Raw genomic sequence first — 18036 nt, forward strand, 5'->3', positions numbered from 1 at the left:
AGGAATTTAATTACTGTTTGATGATTCCAAAGGGAGATGATCCAAATTAAGTGTTTTACATGTAATTTTATATAATGGTTGGGTATCAGGTGTAGGTATGTATGAAGGAATGTAATTACTGTTTGAGCACTTGAAAGGGAGGTAATCCAACCAGTGATTTACATTGAAGTCCTTTTGATGAGTGTGTATTCTCTTAGTGTGCCTGATCACAGTATTTCTAATTAGTCTATATATACTTTCTTGTTTTTCTTATTTAAAAAAAAAAATGGGAGTCATCAAAATTATTTCCGTGTTTGCAGAAATTGAAATTACCTATACATTTCAATGAGAAAAAAAAGCCTGTCAGTTCTTTCCACATTGAAAGCTTTTTTTCAAAATAATTTTTGTGAGTTTGCAAATTAAGTTCTTTTGACAAAACATTGCCTGTCCAAAATGTGAATTTATTAACAGAGTTTAAAGATGCTTGGAAATATCTATGATCATTAAAACATAAAAAAACGCATAATCTTAATTAAAACTATATTATAATTATTAGTATTCTTTCACCTTCAGTACCACTTCCATGTATTGTGTCTGACTGGTCCGAATGGTCAGCGCCTGATGCTTCTGGAACCAGATACAGAGTTAGATACATGACAAGACCTGCCCTTAATGGTGGTGAAGAATGTCCAGATCTCATCCAACTTGGCAAAGGTATCCATGATTAATTATTATAATAATTTTAGTCGTTAATAAAAAAAAAATGCTTTGTATATGGATCTGGTAATCATTCAAAGTCCTCAAAGTTCTTAATGGTGGCAAAGAATCTCCAGATCTAATCCAACTTATCAAAGGTAAATTTGTTTGTTTGACAATAGCAAAAAATTAGATTTCTTTAATGGTCAGTCTCATAAATAGCTTGGTTTCCAAGTTGTATTGTGATTGGTCAAAACAAAGAAGGTTTTTAGTGCGTGAAAAGGTTGTTGTTTTTTTATACCCCTACTTGAAAAGTGGAGGGTGTATAGTGATGGAGGTGTCTGTCCATCCTTCCATCCTTTTGTCAATCTTTCTATTAAACGAAGGGGACCCATCTCTTATCTGTTACTCCTCCTAAACGGAGTTAAATGAAACTTTCACAGAATATTTGTTATATGTTCCCTTTGTGCACCTCCTATTTTAGATTTTGATCTGAATGAATTTTGAGGTTTCACATAACAAAACATTGACTTTGTCATTTGTTAATATGGGGACGTGGGGACCTTTCTATTATCCTTCACTCCTCCTATACCACTGAGTGGAATTAAATGAAACTCTGAAAGAATCTTTATGACGTGTTCCCATTGTGCGCAACCTATTTTAGATTTTGATCCAAAACCAATCTGAGTGTTTTACATAACAAAACATGGACTTCATCATTTGTGAATATGGGGACCTGGGAGACCAATCACTTATCCATTACTCCTCCTATACCACTGAATGGAACTGAATGAAACTTTCACAGAATTTTCATTTTATATTCCCATTATGCACCTTCAATTTTAGATTTTGATTAGAAACTAATCAAGGGTTTCTCAGTGCAAAACATGGACTTACTCATTTGTGGATATGGGGACATAGGGGCCCATCACTTATCTGTTACGCCTCCTATATCACTGAATGAAACTTAATGAAACTTTCACAGACCTTTTATTATATATTTATGAACTTGATGAATATATCTCAATTCATTTAATTTTTTGGGGATCAATAGATTATGGACTTGAAAACTAAAATTGCCTTTCCATATTAAAAAAAAAATCAGGCATAGCCATCCATTTAATTTTGTTGAAAAGCACAATAGATGGAGTAATGACATTTTGCTCATTTAAAATTATCTTTTTTGAAATTTAAAAATCTTATCGATATTAGAAACATTTTTTTCACCATACCAAATAGTACAACAGTAATTAAAAAGAGGAAAAATTACATTATCACTTTCCTCTTCAGTGCAACTTCCATGCATTGTTTCTGACTGGACAACATGGTCAGCACCCGATGCTTCTGGAACCAGATACAGAGTAAGATACATGACCAGACCTGCTCTCAATGGTGGAAAGGAATGTCCAGATCTCATCCAACTCTCCAAAGGTATTTTCTATATTTCCCATGAAATGAATTTTACCAGCAATTCCAAGTGATTGCCCAGTATCCAGGGCATTAGGTATATGTTTGTGCTTACTAAGTTTCTTACATTATGATTAGTTCTCCTTCAAGGAAACACACCAAATCAGCATCTGATTTAATGTTTACATTTCTCAAATTACTAACCAAGATTTTTATCATCATCACAGGGAAAAAAGTGGGAGGTGTTTATAGGAATCACCCAGTCTGTCTGTCCCTTAGTTCGTCAACGTTTCTTATAAGGGCAACTGCTCCTAAACTGTGCAAGAAATGTTGAGAACGTCACTGGAAACAACACAATGCATTATTGCATTTAATTGTCAATATTGATGTTGGCTATAACGTTTGTCCGAGTAGAAGTTCCATATTGTTTTTAAAATGAATGTGTTTAATGAAAGAACCATCAATCGAAATCTAGGGGTGTTCATGAATTTTCATAAAAGATTGGGCATTATAAGTAGATGTGACATTTAATGTTTTACCATATCTGTTACTCGACTGCATCTTGGAGACAAGCCATACACCCAGAATTATGTGTTATGAAGCACTTGTCCATTCTAAAATACCTAATTTTGGTTTAATGATAAATGACAGAATAAATTTTGGAACCAATTAAAAAATGTTTTATTTAAATTTTTTAATGAATGCTATTGCCATGTGTTTCAGAAAGAATGTATATATCTGTATTATTTGATAGAAAAAAAATGGTTGAAATTTTACTCACTTTGTTGTATCAAATAAGCTATTTCAAGTTATTGTTTTGTGTTTACTATATTAAAGGTGATAACTGAATAGGTGCCTATTTCATGTGTGTGACGAACTTTATACTTTAAATTTTGATAAAGTATATATGGTCATTGACGATGAAATTGAATTCAATTGAGAGAAAAGAATATAACTAATTTAAACTACAACATCTTTCATTACATTCATTATTTTGTCTACTTTTTACTTTGTAGTGCAACTTCCATGTATTGTGTCTGACTGGTCTGAATGGTCAGCACCTGATGCTTCTGGAACCAGATACAGAGTAAGATACATGACCAGACCTGCTCTTAATGGTGGAAAAGAATGTCCAGATCTCATCCAACTCACTAAAGGTACCAGTTCATTAGGCAGAATTATTTTCTAAAAAGCATCTCCATTTGATATTAACAAAAAATATAGTTTTTGACTGCCTGTCCTTTTGATAAAGGTTAAAATAATCTGAAGGTTTCAAAATTAGTTTTATTACCAGCAGTAAAAACACCTTCTCTTCTGTATTTTGATAAATAACAAATGGAAGTGAGACAAACTTGCTCAACACAGTTAAACCTGTCAAAATGGAACCTTTTAGCTGGAGGGCTATGTTCTTAGTTTAGGTGCATGTTTAGTTAACACATTAAAATGCTTTAAAACTATTTTCAAGGGAATTTAAAAGATGTCTTATTGAGACAGGGTATCTTGTTTATTCAGGGTTACATTTAGACAGACTTTACTGTCATTTAATACTGGGAGAGATTGATATAATTGATTCCATATTTTTCTTTCCCTTTTCAGTACCACTACCTTGCATTGTGTCCGATTGGACCACATGGTCAGCACCTGATGCTTCTGGAACCAGATATAGAGTTAGATACATGACCAGACCTGCTCTTAATGGTGGCAAAGAATGTCCAGATCTTATACAACTTTCTAAAGGTAATTGAATATTTCCACTGTGTTAGGTATATACTGTTATTGTTCATAGATACGTAAGTTCATCTGTCCATTGAATTTGCCTATACTTGACCTTGTGAACCCATCATGGAAATGGTATGAAATTTTATATGCAGGTAATACCATTATCCTTGTCAGTCACACATCAGCTTATTTTTGTCGGCATTGCCAGCTTTAAAGCATTGATATTATAGGCAGGATAAGCTGTGGACATATTTGTGTGACCAGTGATATTATAGGCAGGATAAGCTGTGGACATATTTGTGTGACCAGTTCTTTATAAGGCTTTGCTGCTCATTAATTTTTTGTTTTTGCTTCTTAATTATTCTGTATGTTCTTTATTTGTTCTTACTTTTAAGTTTTTGACTGGTAACTGTTGATTTCATTTTTAATAGTACAACACAAATATTCCTCCTAAATAGTTTTGATATTTAAAGCCATTTAACCATCTAATTGCCTCTACATCTTACACAAGCAAAAGAATTTCTAAAGTTTTAATTTTTTTTACATTCTTTCTTCAGTTAAATTGCCATGTATTGTGTCTGACTGGTCTGAATGGTCAGCACCAGATGCTTCTGGAACCAGATACAGAGTTAGATACATGACAAGACCTGCTCTTAATGGTGGACAAGAATGTCCAGATCTCATCCAACTTGGCAAAGGTATCATAGACTCTTCCTTATTAATGTATTGATATTTAAAAAAAAGAATTGAATTACAGTGTAACGGTATTCAATTAGTTATCTTATCTAGATTAATATACACTAATTGCTTGCTGAGTAAGATTTTCCATTCAGCTATTTAATTTCATCAATTCTTTAAATATATACCTTAATATTTGCAAGGTTCTTTCTATGCTATATATGTGAGGTTTGAGGAATTGTGAAAATAGAAGCTTGCCCAATTTAAGTCCAAATGTTTTACTCATGATTATTTCAATTCTGTTAAATCTGAAGACACGGAAAATAAAAACATAAAAAATTTAATATCTCTATTCTTAGAGCAAATTGCAAAATTTGGCACCCACGAAAATTACCCCCTATATGGTATTACTGGAAATATTATGTGAGTTTGAACTACTACTTCAAACAGATTTTAGATCTGATAATTGACATCCATACTATTATACTCCCTCAAAACAAAGTTTGGGGGGGGGTATATAAATATCACCCCATCTATCCATCCATCTGTCATTTCGTCTGCCTGTTCACATTTTTTGATGAAATTTTAATAGGAAGGCTGGGTATCATATGTAGATGTGCATGAAGGAATGTAATTACTGTGGGAAGACTCCAAAGGGAGATAATCCAAATCAAGATTTTTACATATTTAAACTTTTTAAGTTTTTACGTGCAACTCCTCCTAAACCGCTGAAGGGATTTTAATGAAATTTTATAGGACGGTTGGGTATCATATGTTCATGATGTAAGTGTGTATTAAGGAATATAGTTACTGTTGGATAAAGCCAAAAGGAGATATTTCAACAAGTGTTTTATATGGAAGTCCATTTGAAGGTATTTTGTTTGTGAGCTTGTTTGTAATAAGTTGTTTTTCTAGTTGTCCCTAATGAAAATAGAGAGGCACAATGAGCTGTTTATAATCTCAACAGAACTAGTTCATTTATTTTTTAGTACAACTTCCATGTATTGTATCTGATTGGACCACTTGGTCAGCTCCTGATGCTTCTGGAACCAGATACAGAGTTAGATACATGACCAGACCTGCTCTTAATGGTGGCAAAGAATGCCCAGATCTCATCCAACTTACTAAAGGTAGGATTGGATATTGAGTTCATGTGTATTTTTTTTTGTTAGAGGAGCTTAAAGATGGATATCTGGGGTTTGTCATGAATCAGAATTTGACAGCATAATCTTTATCCTGTAAATATGTGAATGTGTAAAGTGATATTTTATCATCTGAAATTATGGCGAACTTTACCTAATCTTAGGGGAGGTAATTTGATAATTATTCACTTTTATTTTTCTTGTAGATTTTTAAAATTGCAGAAGTACCCATTATAGTATTATTTGTTCTCAGGAACAACAGATTGAATTCACTTAATAATTGGTTAGGGTCCCACACTATGCTTACATACTTCAGCATGTCTATTACCAAATCAAATTAAGTTATTCAAGTTGTAAATGCAGTTGAATAATTGCTTGTATTCAGATTAACAATGTCACACATTTTGATTCATAACCTTATTCAATACAGATTTTTTTTTTATAACTTACAGTTAAACTACCATGTATTGTGTCTGACTGGTCTGAATGGTCTGCACCTGATGCTACAGGAACCAGATACAGAGTTAGATACATGACTAGACCTGCCCTTAATGGTGGCAATGAATGTCCAGATCTTATCCAACTCACTAAAGGTCTGTATTAAACTGCTGTAAGACCTGTAATAATATATAAGATGTAGTGTCAACATACAGTTCTTGAATTTGGTATGATTAAAAGACAAAGTTCATTATCATGTTAAAATTCTGGTCTATTTTCTGCTGAATCTTACAGAATTTTGGTCATTTAGAATAAACATAAATCATAACCAATTAATGGTATGAATTGTCAACCAGCACATGTTTGATATTTACCTGATTCAATGCTTTAATTATTTTACGATACCTGTAACAGTTCCACTGCCATGTATTGTGTCTGACTGGACTGAATGGAGTAAACCAGACGCCACAGGAAGTACATTTAGATGGAGATTTGTCACTAGGCCTTCTCTTAATGGTGGTAAAGAATGTCCTGATCTTATACAGTCTAGAAAAGGTATGCTGGCATACCATGCAGAAAGAGATCAAAGCATTTTAATGTTAAATATGATGGGTGTTTGATTGCCGACAGTTTGCAATTACAAAGCTTGAAAACTTTCAATTTGAAAAAGGAAAACAAAATAAAATAAATTACACTCATTTAACATACACAATGAATTTGCTTTCTCTCCATTCAATATTTATACAATAAATTTAATGAGTTCTTGAGTGCCTCATCAACTCAGCTTGAATAAGAAACCAATATATTAACCATATCACTGCTAAAGATTACATTGGTAGGGTACAAATATGTCACGAGGACAAAGATTCCTGAAATTTCTTGGTCCTTCATATGTTTACTTTTAAGTGATATTCTCTGTAAGAATCAGGCAGTGGTAAAAAAAAAACACACACACGTCTTTCTATGAAATCTTATTCAGTATATTATCTGAAATGCAGAAATGCCATTCAGTAATTATATGAAATGCCTTGCACCCATATGGTCGTGTGTTTTCTGTGATTCATTACTTTGAATTTTGCCTGATTCTTACAGATTCCAGCACTTAATTACTTTAAAAAAAAAAGTATATACAGGTACAATAAACCTCTAAAAAAAGTATATACATGTACAATAAACCTCTGAAAAATCTTGTTAAAAAAAAAGTTATATTTCAAGAATTAGAAAGTAGAAAATCATATTATTGGATTACTTTTGATTAATTATTCATTTTTGCTCATTTTATTACAATTGCTCTTTGATTGTTTAATATGTCTTTTATTTAATGATATTTATTGTGTTACTTTTACTTTAAAGTTTTATGTTTCATCAGCATTTAGTCGGAAATTTATTTTTATTTTTTATTTTCAGCCTTAATGGGGTCAATGAATTACTTTTGATACATTACTGTGTAATACAAAAAGTTTGGTTTTGAACCTTGTATTGGGGCTTGCTACATATTTGTCTCGTGTGTATTTCAGTACCACTGCCATGTATTGTGTCTGACTGGAATGAATGGTCTGCTATTGATGCTACTGGTACCTCATTCAGATACAGATATGTCACCAGACCACCAATAAACATCAATGGAGAATGCCCACCACTTATACAATCCAGAAAAGGTATGTTGGTTTAAGGGTTTGTTTGGTTTTCATTAGTACTTTCTTAATTTATAATGTTTAGTTATAATTGTCCAGTGTATTTGTAGGCAATCATTTCTTTAGAATGTTTGAATGCAAGAAAATTATGTTACAACTTCTCCAATCTTTTCATTTGATACATGAAATTCACATATTACTATACTGAAAGTCATTATTAAAAGAACCAATGGCAGCAACCTATCCAAATGATTGTGGGTGGTCTAAATTTTTTATTTTACTACACTTTTGGTGTTGTAGTGGATTTCAAGAATGTATTCACTCAACCTGTATTGCCCTTTACTATTGGGTGTTTTTCCATCTTTTAAATAGACTGCCATAATCACACAATGTTTACAAACAATGTATATAATACTGTAATTCAAGTATTAATATGCAGCATATATCTAGAACGTATTGTTTTACCATTTAAACAAAATATTATAAATTATTTAGTCTTTCAATTATATACTTAGGCCAATATCATTAGTTGCATGATAAATCAGTATTCAGTTGCATTCATTGAATTTTTACATTTTTAAAGCAAATTCTTCTATGACTATTTTTTCTCAAATTTCAGTACCACTACCATGTATTGTATCTGAATGGAATGAATGGTCAGCACCTGATGCGACAGGAACCACATTCAGATGGAGATTTGTTACCAGACCTTCTATCAACAATGGCAAAGAATGTCCAGATCTCATCCAATCAAAGAAATGTATGTTCTTTAGTTGTTGTTTAAATACTCCATCTTAATGCTATTATATAATTACCTCTAAAGGAATAATGCGACTAAAATAAATTAATTTTAGAATGTTCAATTTTTTAACTTATTTTCAAGTTAAATAGCATTTGAAAAGGTTACTATAAATATAGAGGGCGCCTCAATGCTATTATTTCTATTATACTTTGAATACTTATATCCAATATTATATTGTAGAATCAAAATATTTCTTGTATACATTTAACATTCACATCGAATTTCAGTACCACTGCCATGTATTGTGTCTGACTGGAATGAATGGTCTGCTATCGATGCCACTGGTACCTCATTCAGATACAGATATGTCACCAGACCACCAATAAACATCAACGGAGAATGCCCACCACTTATACAATCCCGAAAAGGTATGTTGGTTTAAGTTTTCATAATTTGTTGACTAGTTTATTTCAACTGATATTGCATTACAAAATAAAATGGCAAAGAATAGTAAATATTTGCAAAGAAAGATTATGTATTTTAAGAATCAGTTGTGATGTTAACTCCTATACGTGTGCTGAATTCAGGCACTTGGAATGTAGCTTTATATGGGTGCGCCATATTTTGTGATTTTGGATACTGTCCTTATCAACTACCTGTATGAGTAGGGGATGAAAGGGAGGTACATACTTTCCCAGTAAAATTTGGGATTCAACTGAATCAAAATAAGCACCTGATTTTTACTGACAAATAGGGTTTATCAATTTATACCTCTTTCTATGAACAGTACCACTTCCATGTATTGTGTCTGATTGGGTACAATGGACAGCACCTGATGCAACAGGAACCACATTCAGATGGAGATTTGTTACCAGACCTTCTATCAACAATGGCAAAGAATGTCCAGATCTTATCCAAACAAAGAAAAGTATGCTTATTTGCTCTCGTTTCTCTTAAAACTGAGATTAATCAAGAATCTCAAAAACATTCTTGATATTGTTAAATGGCTTAGTTATGTTCTTAGGTGAAATATTTCCTGAAAATATTACTGGTTCTTTAATTTTTTTAAGTGCTAGTGATGAGAGGAAATTTCCAATACTGTTTTTGTCCATAGTGATAAATACCTAAATTTGAAAAAAAAAAACTTTTTTATTTTACTCAACAGTATCTTATGAAGTACTAATTGATTTCAGTACCACTTCCATGTCTTGTGTCTGACTGGACCACATGGTCAGCCCCTGATGCTACAGGAACTACATTCCGATGGAGATTTGTCACTAGACCAGCAATAAACCATGATGGAGAATGTCCACCACTCATACAATCCAAGAAAAGTATGTTGTTAAAATGTATCAACTACAATAATTGACAACATAGTAAACCCATGTTAATTGCTCAATGACTAAATCATTTAAATTTAAAAAAAAAATTATATGTACTTCAATTTAATACTGTATTATTTTATAAAAGTACTAAGACAGAATGCTCTGATATCATAATCACAATTTAATTATTATTTTTTGTTCGTCAAATAATCAGTTTTGTTTTTCTTAATGTTAGTTTCCTCACTCCATTTTTATTTAACAGTACCATTACCATGTATTGTGACTGACTGGACTGAATGGTCAGCACCTGATGCCACTGGAACTTCATTTAGATGGAGAATGGTAACAAGACCTTCATTGAATGGTGGAAAAGAATGTCCTGATCTCATACAATCTAGAAAGAGTAAGTTTTGAATTTTTTATTTTTTTTTATCCTAGTACTTATAAAGTTGTCTTTTACAAAATGAATAAATATAATAAAAGTAAGCAGTGGAGGCTCATCTGATTTTGCCTTACGGAGCTTACTCATCCAGTAAAGATAATGTGTCAAAAATTATCTTTCAGTACCACTTCCATGTCTTGTGTCTGACTGGACCACATGGTCAGCACCTGATGCTACAGGAACTACATTCAGATGGAGATTTGTCACTAGACCAGCAATAAACCATGATGGAGAATGTCCACCACTCATACAATCCAAGAAAAGTATGTTTCATGTTTAATGAAAGGATTTAATTTTTTTATGCCATTTTGATGGGCATGGGAATTAAGTTTTACTATTATTGGTACATCTGTTAATGCAATATACAGCTTCAACATGGTAGATTGTACCATTTGGTAGCTAGTGCATTGATTTCTTGTCAGATTTGTTTACGGGACAATTGTCTACAAAGCATTCCTTAATTTTTGGCAAATAATATGAATTACAAGTCAAAATTGATGATCATTGACATGATTACGGTAATGCTTTACTACACTATATAGAATTAATAGATTCCTTTAACAAGGTGGTATATGGTTTTGCAGAATCTTATTTACTCACTCCTGAGTTTACCCCATTTTTATTTAACAGTACCATTACCATGTATTGTGACTGACTGGACTGAATGGTCAGCACCTGATGCCACTGGAACTTCATTTAGATGGAGAATGGTAACAAGACCTTCATTGAATGGTGGAAAGGAATGTCCTGATCTCATACAATCTAGAAAGAGTAAGTCTTAACTTCAGGTTTTTTTTCTTGTCACTATATCTCTAAAAATTATCTTAAATAAAAAAAAAATCCAAAGTTTACAAAGTGCACTCATGTAGTCAAAATAAACCGTTACTTTTTTTTTTTTCCTTTCAGTACCATTGCCATGTCTTGTGTCTGACTGGACCACATGGACAGCACCTGATGCTACAGGAACTACATTCCGATGGAGATTTGTCACTAGACCAGCAATAAACCATGATGGAGAATGTCCACCACTCATACAATCCAAGAAGAGTATGTTTTATATATAGCCTGCATTTTGATTTGAAGTAATTCTTAGAAATTCTAATTCTAGTGATTTAGCATATCAGTTATTGGAGCCGCTAATGTTATATACTTCATGAGTTTGAATCATTTTGTGCTTCACATTTTACAGTATTAGTACTTAAATACATGTCTATAATTTTATTTCAGTACCATTGCCATGTATTGTAACTGATTGGAATGAATGGTCTGCTATTGATGCTACTGGGACAACATTTAGATACAGAATGGTAACCAGACCTTCTATCAACAATGGCAAAGAATGTCCAGATCTTATCCAATCTAAGAAAGGTATCAACAAACATTTAGCTGTTTTATTCAACTTACTTTAATCAAAATTAATATGTTTTTTTTTCTTTTTTACACCACCAAAAATTAAGGATTGGGAGCAGGAGGCTTTAGGTTATGTAGGAACCACACTGAGTACCTGTAAACATCTTTTAAAAGGGCAGCTTCTTCTAAACCATTCTATCGATTCCAATGAAACTTTGAAAGGAAGGATAGGTTTCAAATGTAGATGTAGATGTAAAAATAATCAGCTTTGGGTGGCTTTAATGGGAGATAATCCAACTGAAGAGATTAGCCTTTAGTGGGAGAGAGGGAGAATGCTTCTTGTAAACATTTCTGTTGTTGTTGTTCAATAATTACATGCTAGTAAATGTCATTAAAATTCATTATTGATATTTGCAGTGCCTTTGCCATGCTTGGTTTCTGATTGGTCACAGTGGACAGCAATAGATGCCACTGGAACAATCTTCCGTTATAGATTTGTAACCAGACCACCTATAAACCATGATGGAGAATGTCCACCACTCATACAGTCCAAGAAGAGTAAGAATCTATGTTTCTATGGCTTTACTAGTGTTAGGTATTTTCTGTAAATTTGATAATAGAGTTTTTTTTAATACATAGTTTTTTTACATTTTAAGTCATTATTTATTGGATATATGCAATACAAAGTAGTTTACATCATAAGTCAATGTTGGAATCATGATAGTTATGTGATAAAGTTGTTATTTCAAATAAATGTCTTGAGTACATTTGTTTCCTTGATGACTAATTTAATTTTGTAGTCTGCTGTCTGGCAGTTTTATTCTTCAATTGATGATATATGGAATGTATAGAAATGTTCAGAATTTTTTATACAATCACTAAATACTTATTTATAATGTAATTGTAAATTGTGATATGCTCTTTAATAATAAGCACCTGATTTTTACTGACAAATAGGGTTCATCAATTTATACCTCTTTCTATGAACAGTGCCACTTCCATGTCTTGTATCAGACTGGACCAACTGGTCTGCACCAGACTCTACTGGTACCCAGTACAGGTACAGAATGGTAACCAGACCTTCTCTTAATGGTGGAAAAGAATGTCCAGATCTCCTACAATCCAGAAAAGGTATTTACTCACTGTTTCTCATTTCTGAGTAAACCAGACAATTATACATTTTGCAACATATCTATATCTGTATATATTTAGACCAAGGTTTTTCATAACTGAAATTTAGCTTTTATATAAGTCTGAATTATCTTAAATTTCTCTGTACATGGAAGCAATTCAACCTTACATCTGGTAACCTATAAATGAATAAAAATCATGTGACTGCAACATTTCACAAGCTTTGTTGAACTGGAACTTGACCCAGTCTTTGGAGGAAGATAAATTTTCAGACATTTTCACCACTGTTAGTTCCATGTTTCTTCATGGATCAGGACTTACATGCTGTTATATGATTTTTTTTTATTACAGAAGAGCCTACCTAAATTATTTTGGTAAAAGTTATTCTTAAAATGATGTACTTTTTTTTTAAAATGATGTGGTCATATTTTTACAGTCAAACTGCCATGTATCGTGTCTGACTGGACAGAGTGGAGCAAACCAGACACTACTGGTACCATTTACAGATACAGAATGGTAACCAGACCATCTCTTAATGGTGGTGCTGAGTGTCCAGATCTCCTACAATCTAAGAAGGGTAAGTTTGGAATGTTGTTGTTTAATAAGCCACTGTAAAACATAATTGATTGATTTGTAAGAATTATGGGATATCTTCTTAAATTGGATTAATTTTGAGCACTGGTATTCAATTTAACAATAGACTTGGAATACTAATGTAGGTAATGGTTAACACTATACAGGATTTTTTTAAAGGACATGAACATTTTCTTCTTAAAATTGTTACTTTTCTGTATGTGTTAGTGACATGATTACTGTTGTGTTTTTACAGTTGAACTACCATGTATTGTAAGTGATTGGACTGAATGGACCAAACCAGACTCTACAGGAACATCAACTAGGTCCAGATATGTCATTAGACCACCACTCAACCATGATGGAGAATGTCCACCACTTCTACAAACCAGAAAAGGTAAATTTCTATCAACTTTGTTTGTGCTTGTATTCGTTAGACTGTCAAATACAAAATCATCAATATTGCCAATGTCAGTATGCTATACACGTTTCAATGAGTAACCTCTCATCAGCAGCATTAGTACCAAATACTTAGGACAATCAAAGTAGAAAAAACATTGTATACAAAAAGTACCCACACCCAAAAATGTTGAAGTAGGAAGTCAAATTCAGCATCATGAGGTTACACCATGAGCATTACAAGGAAGGGAGCCTTTGTGCTAACGAGATTTTGAATTTCATATTACATTATATTATAATTTTTGGTAAAATATGTATGATATAATTCTGGTAAGACAAGCCTGACTATTGGACCTTTGGTCCTCCAGCATCAACCCAGTGGATATTCAATTAAAAAAATACCAATCATATTAATATGGTAAATTTTGTTATGCTGTAAATGTGTTTATCTTGTTAGTGGTGATCCTTTTCAAGGAAAATTTACCAAAAAAAAAAGAACAAAACAAAATCGGGAAACATGATTTGAATAGATAGATTATAACCATTTATGTTTATCAAGGAGACAACTGAATCAAACTCACCAGATGGACATTTTTAAAAGAAGTGAAAGAACTACTTGTGTTTTATAGTCTTTAAAGTATATATCTTACTTTAAAAAGTATTAAGATTTGTAGCATATAGTTTTGTTTTATCTCCTGTTTCATGACAATTTATTCTATTCTTAGTTGACCTGCCATGTCTGGTTTCTGACTGGAGTGAATGGAGTAAACCAGATCCAAGTGGTAAACGTTACAGAACTAGGAAGGTTATCAGACCAGCGCTCAACAATGGAGCGAAATGTCCAGATCTTATGCAAGAAGACAATGGTTAGTAGAAAACATTACAGATTACACTAATTTATGTGTTGTTTTCAGCTATGAAGCATGAGCTAAACAATAACCTTGTCTGTCTGTATGTTAACTTGAAAGATGAATTCTTTCTTAAAATGTATGTTAGGTTTCAGTTAAATTTTAAAAATTCTTTATAATCTGCTGCAGGTTTTGATATGATTGTTGGTGGTAGTTCAATGTAAAAAATCCTCATTCATTTGTAACATTTAGCATTTTATATAACTCATTATTTTATTTCTAAATACTGATACACTTTCAGTACTTCTACATCTACATATATTTACAGTTGAAGTACCATGTATAGTGTCAGAATGGGGACCATGGAGCTATCCAGATGATCAAGGACTTAGTAAGAGAGTAAGAACTATAACACAGGCACCACTGCATGGTGGTACTGCATGTCCACCTCTTGAGGAAAATAGAAATGGTAGGTTGGATGAAAAAGTTAAGCTTTCTCTCAGTTAACAGGTACAAAATGTCTCATCTTTTGCACATTTGAGATAGTTAAGTAAAGTGTTTTTTCTATATATCTATTTTTATATCCTGCATTTAATTACTTTTTGATATCTACAGTTTCAGAAGCTGCTGTATCAATATTAAAATCCAAAGCACATCATACTTTCATTACATTTAGCATAAAGTTGGGCACCTTGGAAATTTGTATAGAAATGAATGTTTATAGGAGCAATTGGTATTTGAAATATAATTACTGTGATCCAATATTTTCTTTTAAAAATATCAAAGCATGTCAGATATGTTCTCTTTCCACAAATTTATAAAACAGTCATTGAGCTGATACTTTCTTTTTTAAAATGCGCTCGATTTCCTCACATAATCTTAATAAATCTCACTGACACTAAGGCATAGCTAAGTCAAAATCAATTTGATGACCTCTGTATTCTAAATTGATTTTTTTTTAAAGAGTGGCAAACTAACATACTGTCAAGTCAGATTTCAAAAATGTTTTGTATCTGCATTTACATGAACTATAAATATGTAACTTTACTACTACAAACTGTATCAGTCAATATTTTCTTGATTTACTGTTTTTCAAATATCAGTACTAAAAAAATATATCAGTACAGATCCATGATATTTCTTCAAAACATTCCAATATGTTATTTGTAAAATAATAGGGTAATAAGTTGTTTCATTTGTTGTATGATCTGGTCTCTATATTTCCTCATTTAATGATTCCATTATAGTGGAAAGAGACTGTGTTGTAACAGAATGGACCCTGTGGTCTAAGCCAAATAGAAGAGGAAACTCTGAGAGAACAAGGGAAGTTCAGGTTAAATCCCTCCATGGTGGAAAGGAATGCCCACCACTTAGAGAAACCAGACAAGGTAAATAATGTGCTAGATTCCCTGTGTTAGATTTCTAATACATCTGTTGTGTACAAATGTAATGTAATACCATAGTGTGTTTAATTTGATTTTGATCAGAAAAATTATAATTAAGAAGGTTAACATAATTGCTTGTTGAAAGCTGTTTTTTTTTTTTAACTCAAATGAAAACTTGTACTCCCAAAAGGAAAATGAGGGCAAGTACCTTCATGAAAACAGTTCCGCTCTCACAGATTTCACCGGTGGACATATTAAGTACCATTAAATGCTATTTGTTCCATAACAGAAAGATTATTGGTTAAAGTCATATTTGTGTTTACTTGTAGTTGATCTGGACTGCATTGTTAGTGAATGGGGAATCTGGTCTTCACCAAATCAAAATGGTATCTCAAGGAGAACAAGAACAGTATTACGTCAACCAATTGGTAATGCTGGTGCTTGCCCTGACCTTGAAGAAACCAAACAAGGTAAAAGTAAAACTAAGAACCATTGGGTAAATGTAAAGGTAGCTACAATTTTAAAACTAGAAACCAACCAAAGCAATTACTTTCAAGTAATAATAAGTAATTTTCACCTGCCATTATTATACCTCTGCTCAACAATTGAGTGGTGTATTGGAATCACCTTGTCCATCCATGTGAATATTATTGCAATTATCTCAACACTCAATAGATTGATTAGTTTTAAGTTTGTCATGTTGTTTTATATAGATGTTGTAAGTGAATATGGGTGCTGTCTGATATTCTGTATGATTTGGGGTATAACTAGCCTAAAAATGGGTGCAACTTCATGCATAATACTAATGCTTAATTTAATCCTTAAAAGAAGCAAAAAGAACTTAGCGCCTTTGTTGTATCACTGAAAAGGAGGAAAATTAAACAAGGATCTTTATCTTTGGTATAATCTAGGTTTGTTTTTCTTTTTTTAAAGATTGTTTTAAATTGTAATTATTAATTTATATTTCAGTTGCAATTGACTGTATTATGGGACCATGGTCTGAATGGTCTGAAATGATTGAAGGTGGATTAGTCTTTAGATCCAGGAAGATCAGGAAAGCAGGAAACAGATTTGGAAAAGAATGTGGACCAACAGAAGAATCCAAGAAATGTAAATACCATTACAGAGTGATATACTGGCTGATTTAGGAATGTATACACTTATCAGAAAATAATCACTTTAATATAGGAAACTTGACATGCTTTACAAGTTGCTCATTCATACTTTTGTTACTTTGTATGTATGATTTTAGTTACTTTATGTTCTTTGTTGTGTATGTCTGTTTTCCATGTCTGGTCTTTGTCCCTGGATTACATTCTTTTGATTACCACTATAACCTTGATTCCCTTGATACATAAAAGACTATTAAGTCCAATATAATTAATGTTTAATACTTACTATGCCAAGCATTATTTCATTTTAGAATATGTTAGTGCCAAGTGCCTTGATACCAGCATTTCCATCCTGAATTTGAATGTCCATAGGTCAATAAACAAGCAATTTAAAATAATTTTTTTTGCAGTGGCTGTTGATTGTGTCGTTGGAGAATGGGGAGAATGGACAACCAACCAATTTACTGGTGTTAAATCCAGGAGAAGAAGAGTTAAGCAAGGCAATCTGAATGGAGGAAAACCATGTCCTCGACTTTTTGAAACTGAAGAGTGTAAGTTATAACTGTATCCACACAAGTATCTTGTCAGAATCTGTTTTTGAACTTGAATGATATATTGCGCTTATCAACTTTTCAAATATAGAGCTTTTGGATATTCATAATGGCATGATAGTGTTGCCTTACCTCATATTTCATTCTTATTAACTCTTAGTATTATATTTGGTGGGTATATGTTATTTTAACTCTGCTTCAAAATAACTTTGTCAAGTTTTGGACAGAAAACTCTTGCTCACTTTTTCTTTTTTTTTTAATAAACTTTTGAACGTTGTTATCTTCAAAGCTTTAAAAATGTTAGACTTGTTCGTTTTTAGCTGTCGTTGATTGTGTTGTGAGTGATTGGAGTAGCTGGGGAAGTGCTGATCGAAAGACAGGAATCAGCACAAGAACAAGAAGGATTGTTCACAAAGCTGTTAATGGTGGAAAGGAGTGTCCTGACCTTATAGAAAGGAAGAAAGGTTGGTGTGAATAACCACCTC

The 18036-nt window shown here is 32.4% G+C and overlaps 1 protein-coding gene across 2 annotated transcripts in view; it reads left to right on the forward strand.

The window, feature by feature from the left end:
• Positions 1-18036, forward strand: part of LOC148623824 (uncharacterized) — a 96328-nt gene that overhangs the window by 75174 nt on the left and 3118 nt on the right. The window contains exons 94-122 of one of the 2 annotated variants that reach the window (XM_088565989.1): positions 553-693; positions 1966-2106; positions 3099-3239; positions 3679-3819; positions 4359-4499; positions 5469-5609; positions 6074-6214; positions 6474-6614; positions 7577-7717; positions 8313-8453; positions 8723-8863; positions 9223-9363; positions 9629-9769; positions 10023-10163; positions 10325-10465; positions 10833-10973; positions 11109-11249; positions 11430-11570; positions 11970-12110; positions 12543-12683; positions 13120-13260; positions 13513-13653; positions 14381-14521; positions 14832-14972; positions 15751-15891; positions 16218-16358; positions 16858-16998; positions 17411-17551; positions 17872-18015. In XM_088565989.1, the coding sequence (XP_088422115.1) occupies positions 553-693; positions 1966-2106; positions 3099-3239; positions 3679-3819; positions 4359-4499; positions 5469-5609; positions 6074-6214; positions 6474-6614; positions 7577-7717; positions 8313-8453; positions 8723-8863; positions 9223-9363; positions 9629-9769; positions 10023-10163; positions 10325-10465; positions 10833-10973; positions 11109-11249; positions 11430-11570; positions 11970-12110; positions 12543-12683; positions 13120-13260; positions 13513-13653; positions 14381-14521; positions 14832-14972; positions 15751-15891; positions 16218-16358; positions 16858-16998; positions 17411-17551; positions 17872-18015 (4092 nt within the window). The remainder of the gene's footprint in view (positions 1-552; positions 694-1965; positions 2107-3098; positions 3240-3678; positions 3820-4358; positions 4500-5468; positions 5610-6073; positions 6215-6473; positions 6615-7576; positions 7718-8312; positions 8454-8722; positions 8864-9222; positions 9364-9628; positions 9770-10022; positions 10164-10324; positions 10466-10832; positions 10974-11108; positions 11250-11429; positions 11571-11969; positions 12111-12542; positions 12684-13119; positions 13261-13512; positions 13654-14380; positions 14522-14831; positions 14973-15750; positions 15892-16217; positions 16359-16857; positions 16999-17410; positions 17552-17871; positions 18016-18036) is intronic. The other variant, XM_088565990.1, reaches the window with a different exon arrangement.

This window comes from Perna viridis, chromosome 2 (assembly GCF_037379345.1).
Source record: "Perna viridis isolate PV_CMFRI_1.1 ecotype Kerala chromosome 2, ASM3737934v1, whole genome shotgun sequence".
NCBI lineage: Eukaryota > Metazoa > Mollusca > Bivalvia > Mytilida > Mytilidae > Perna > Perna viridis.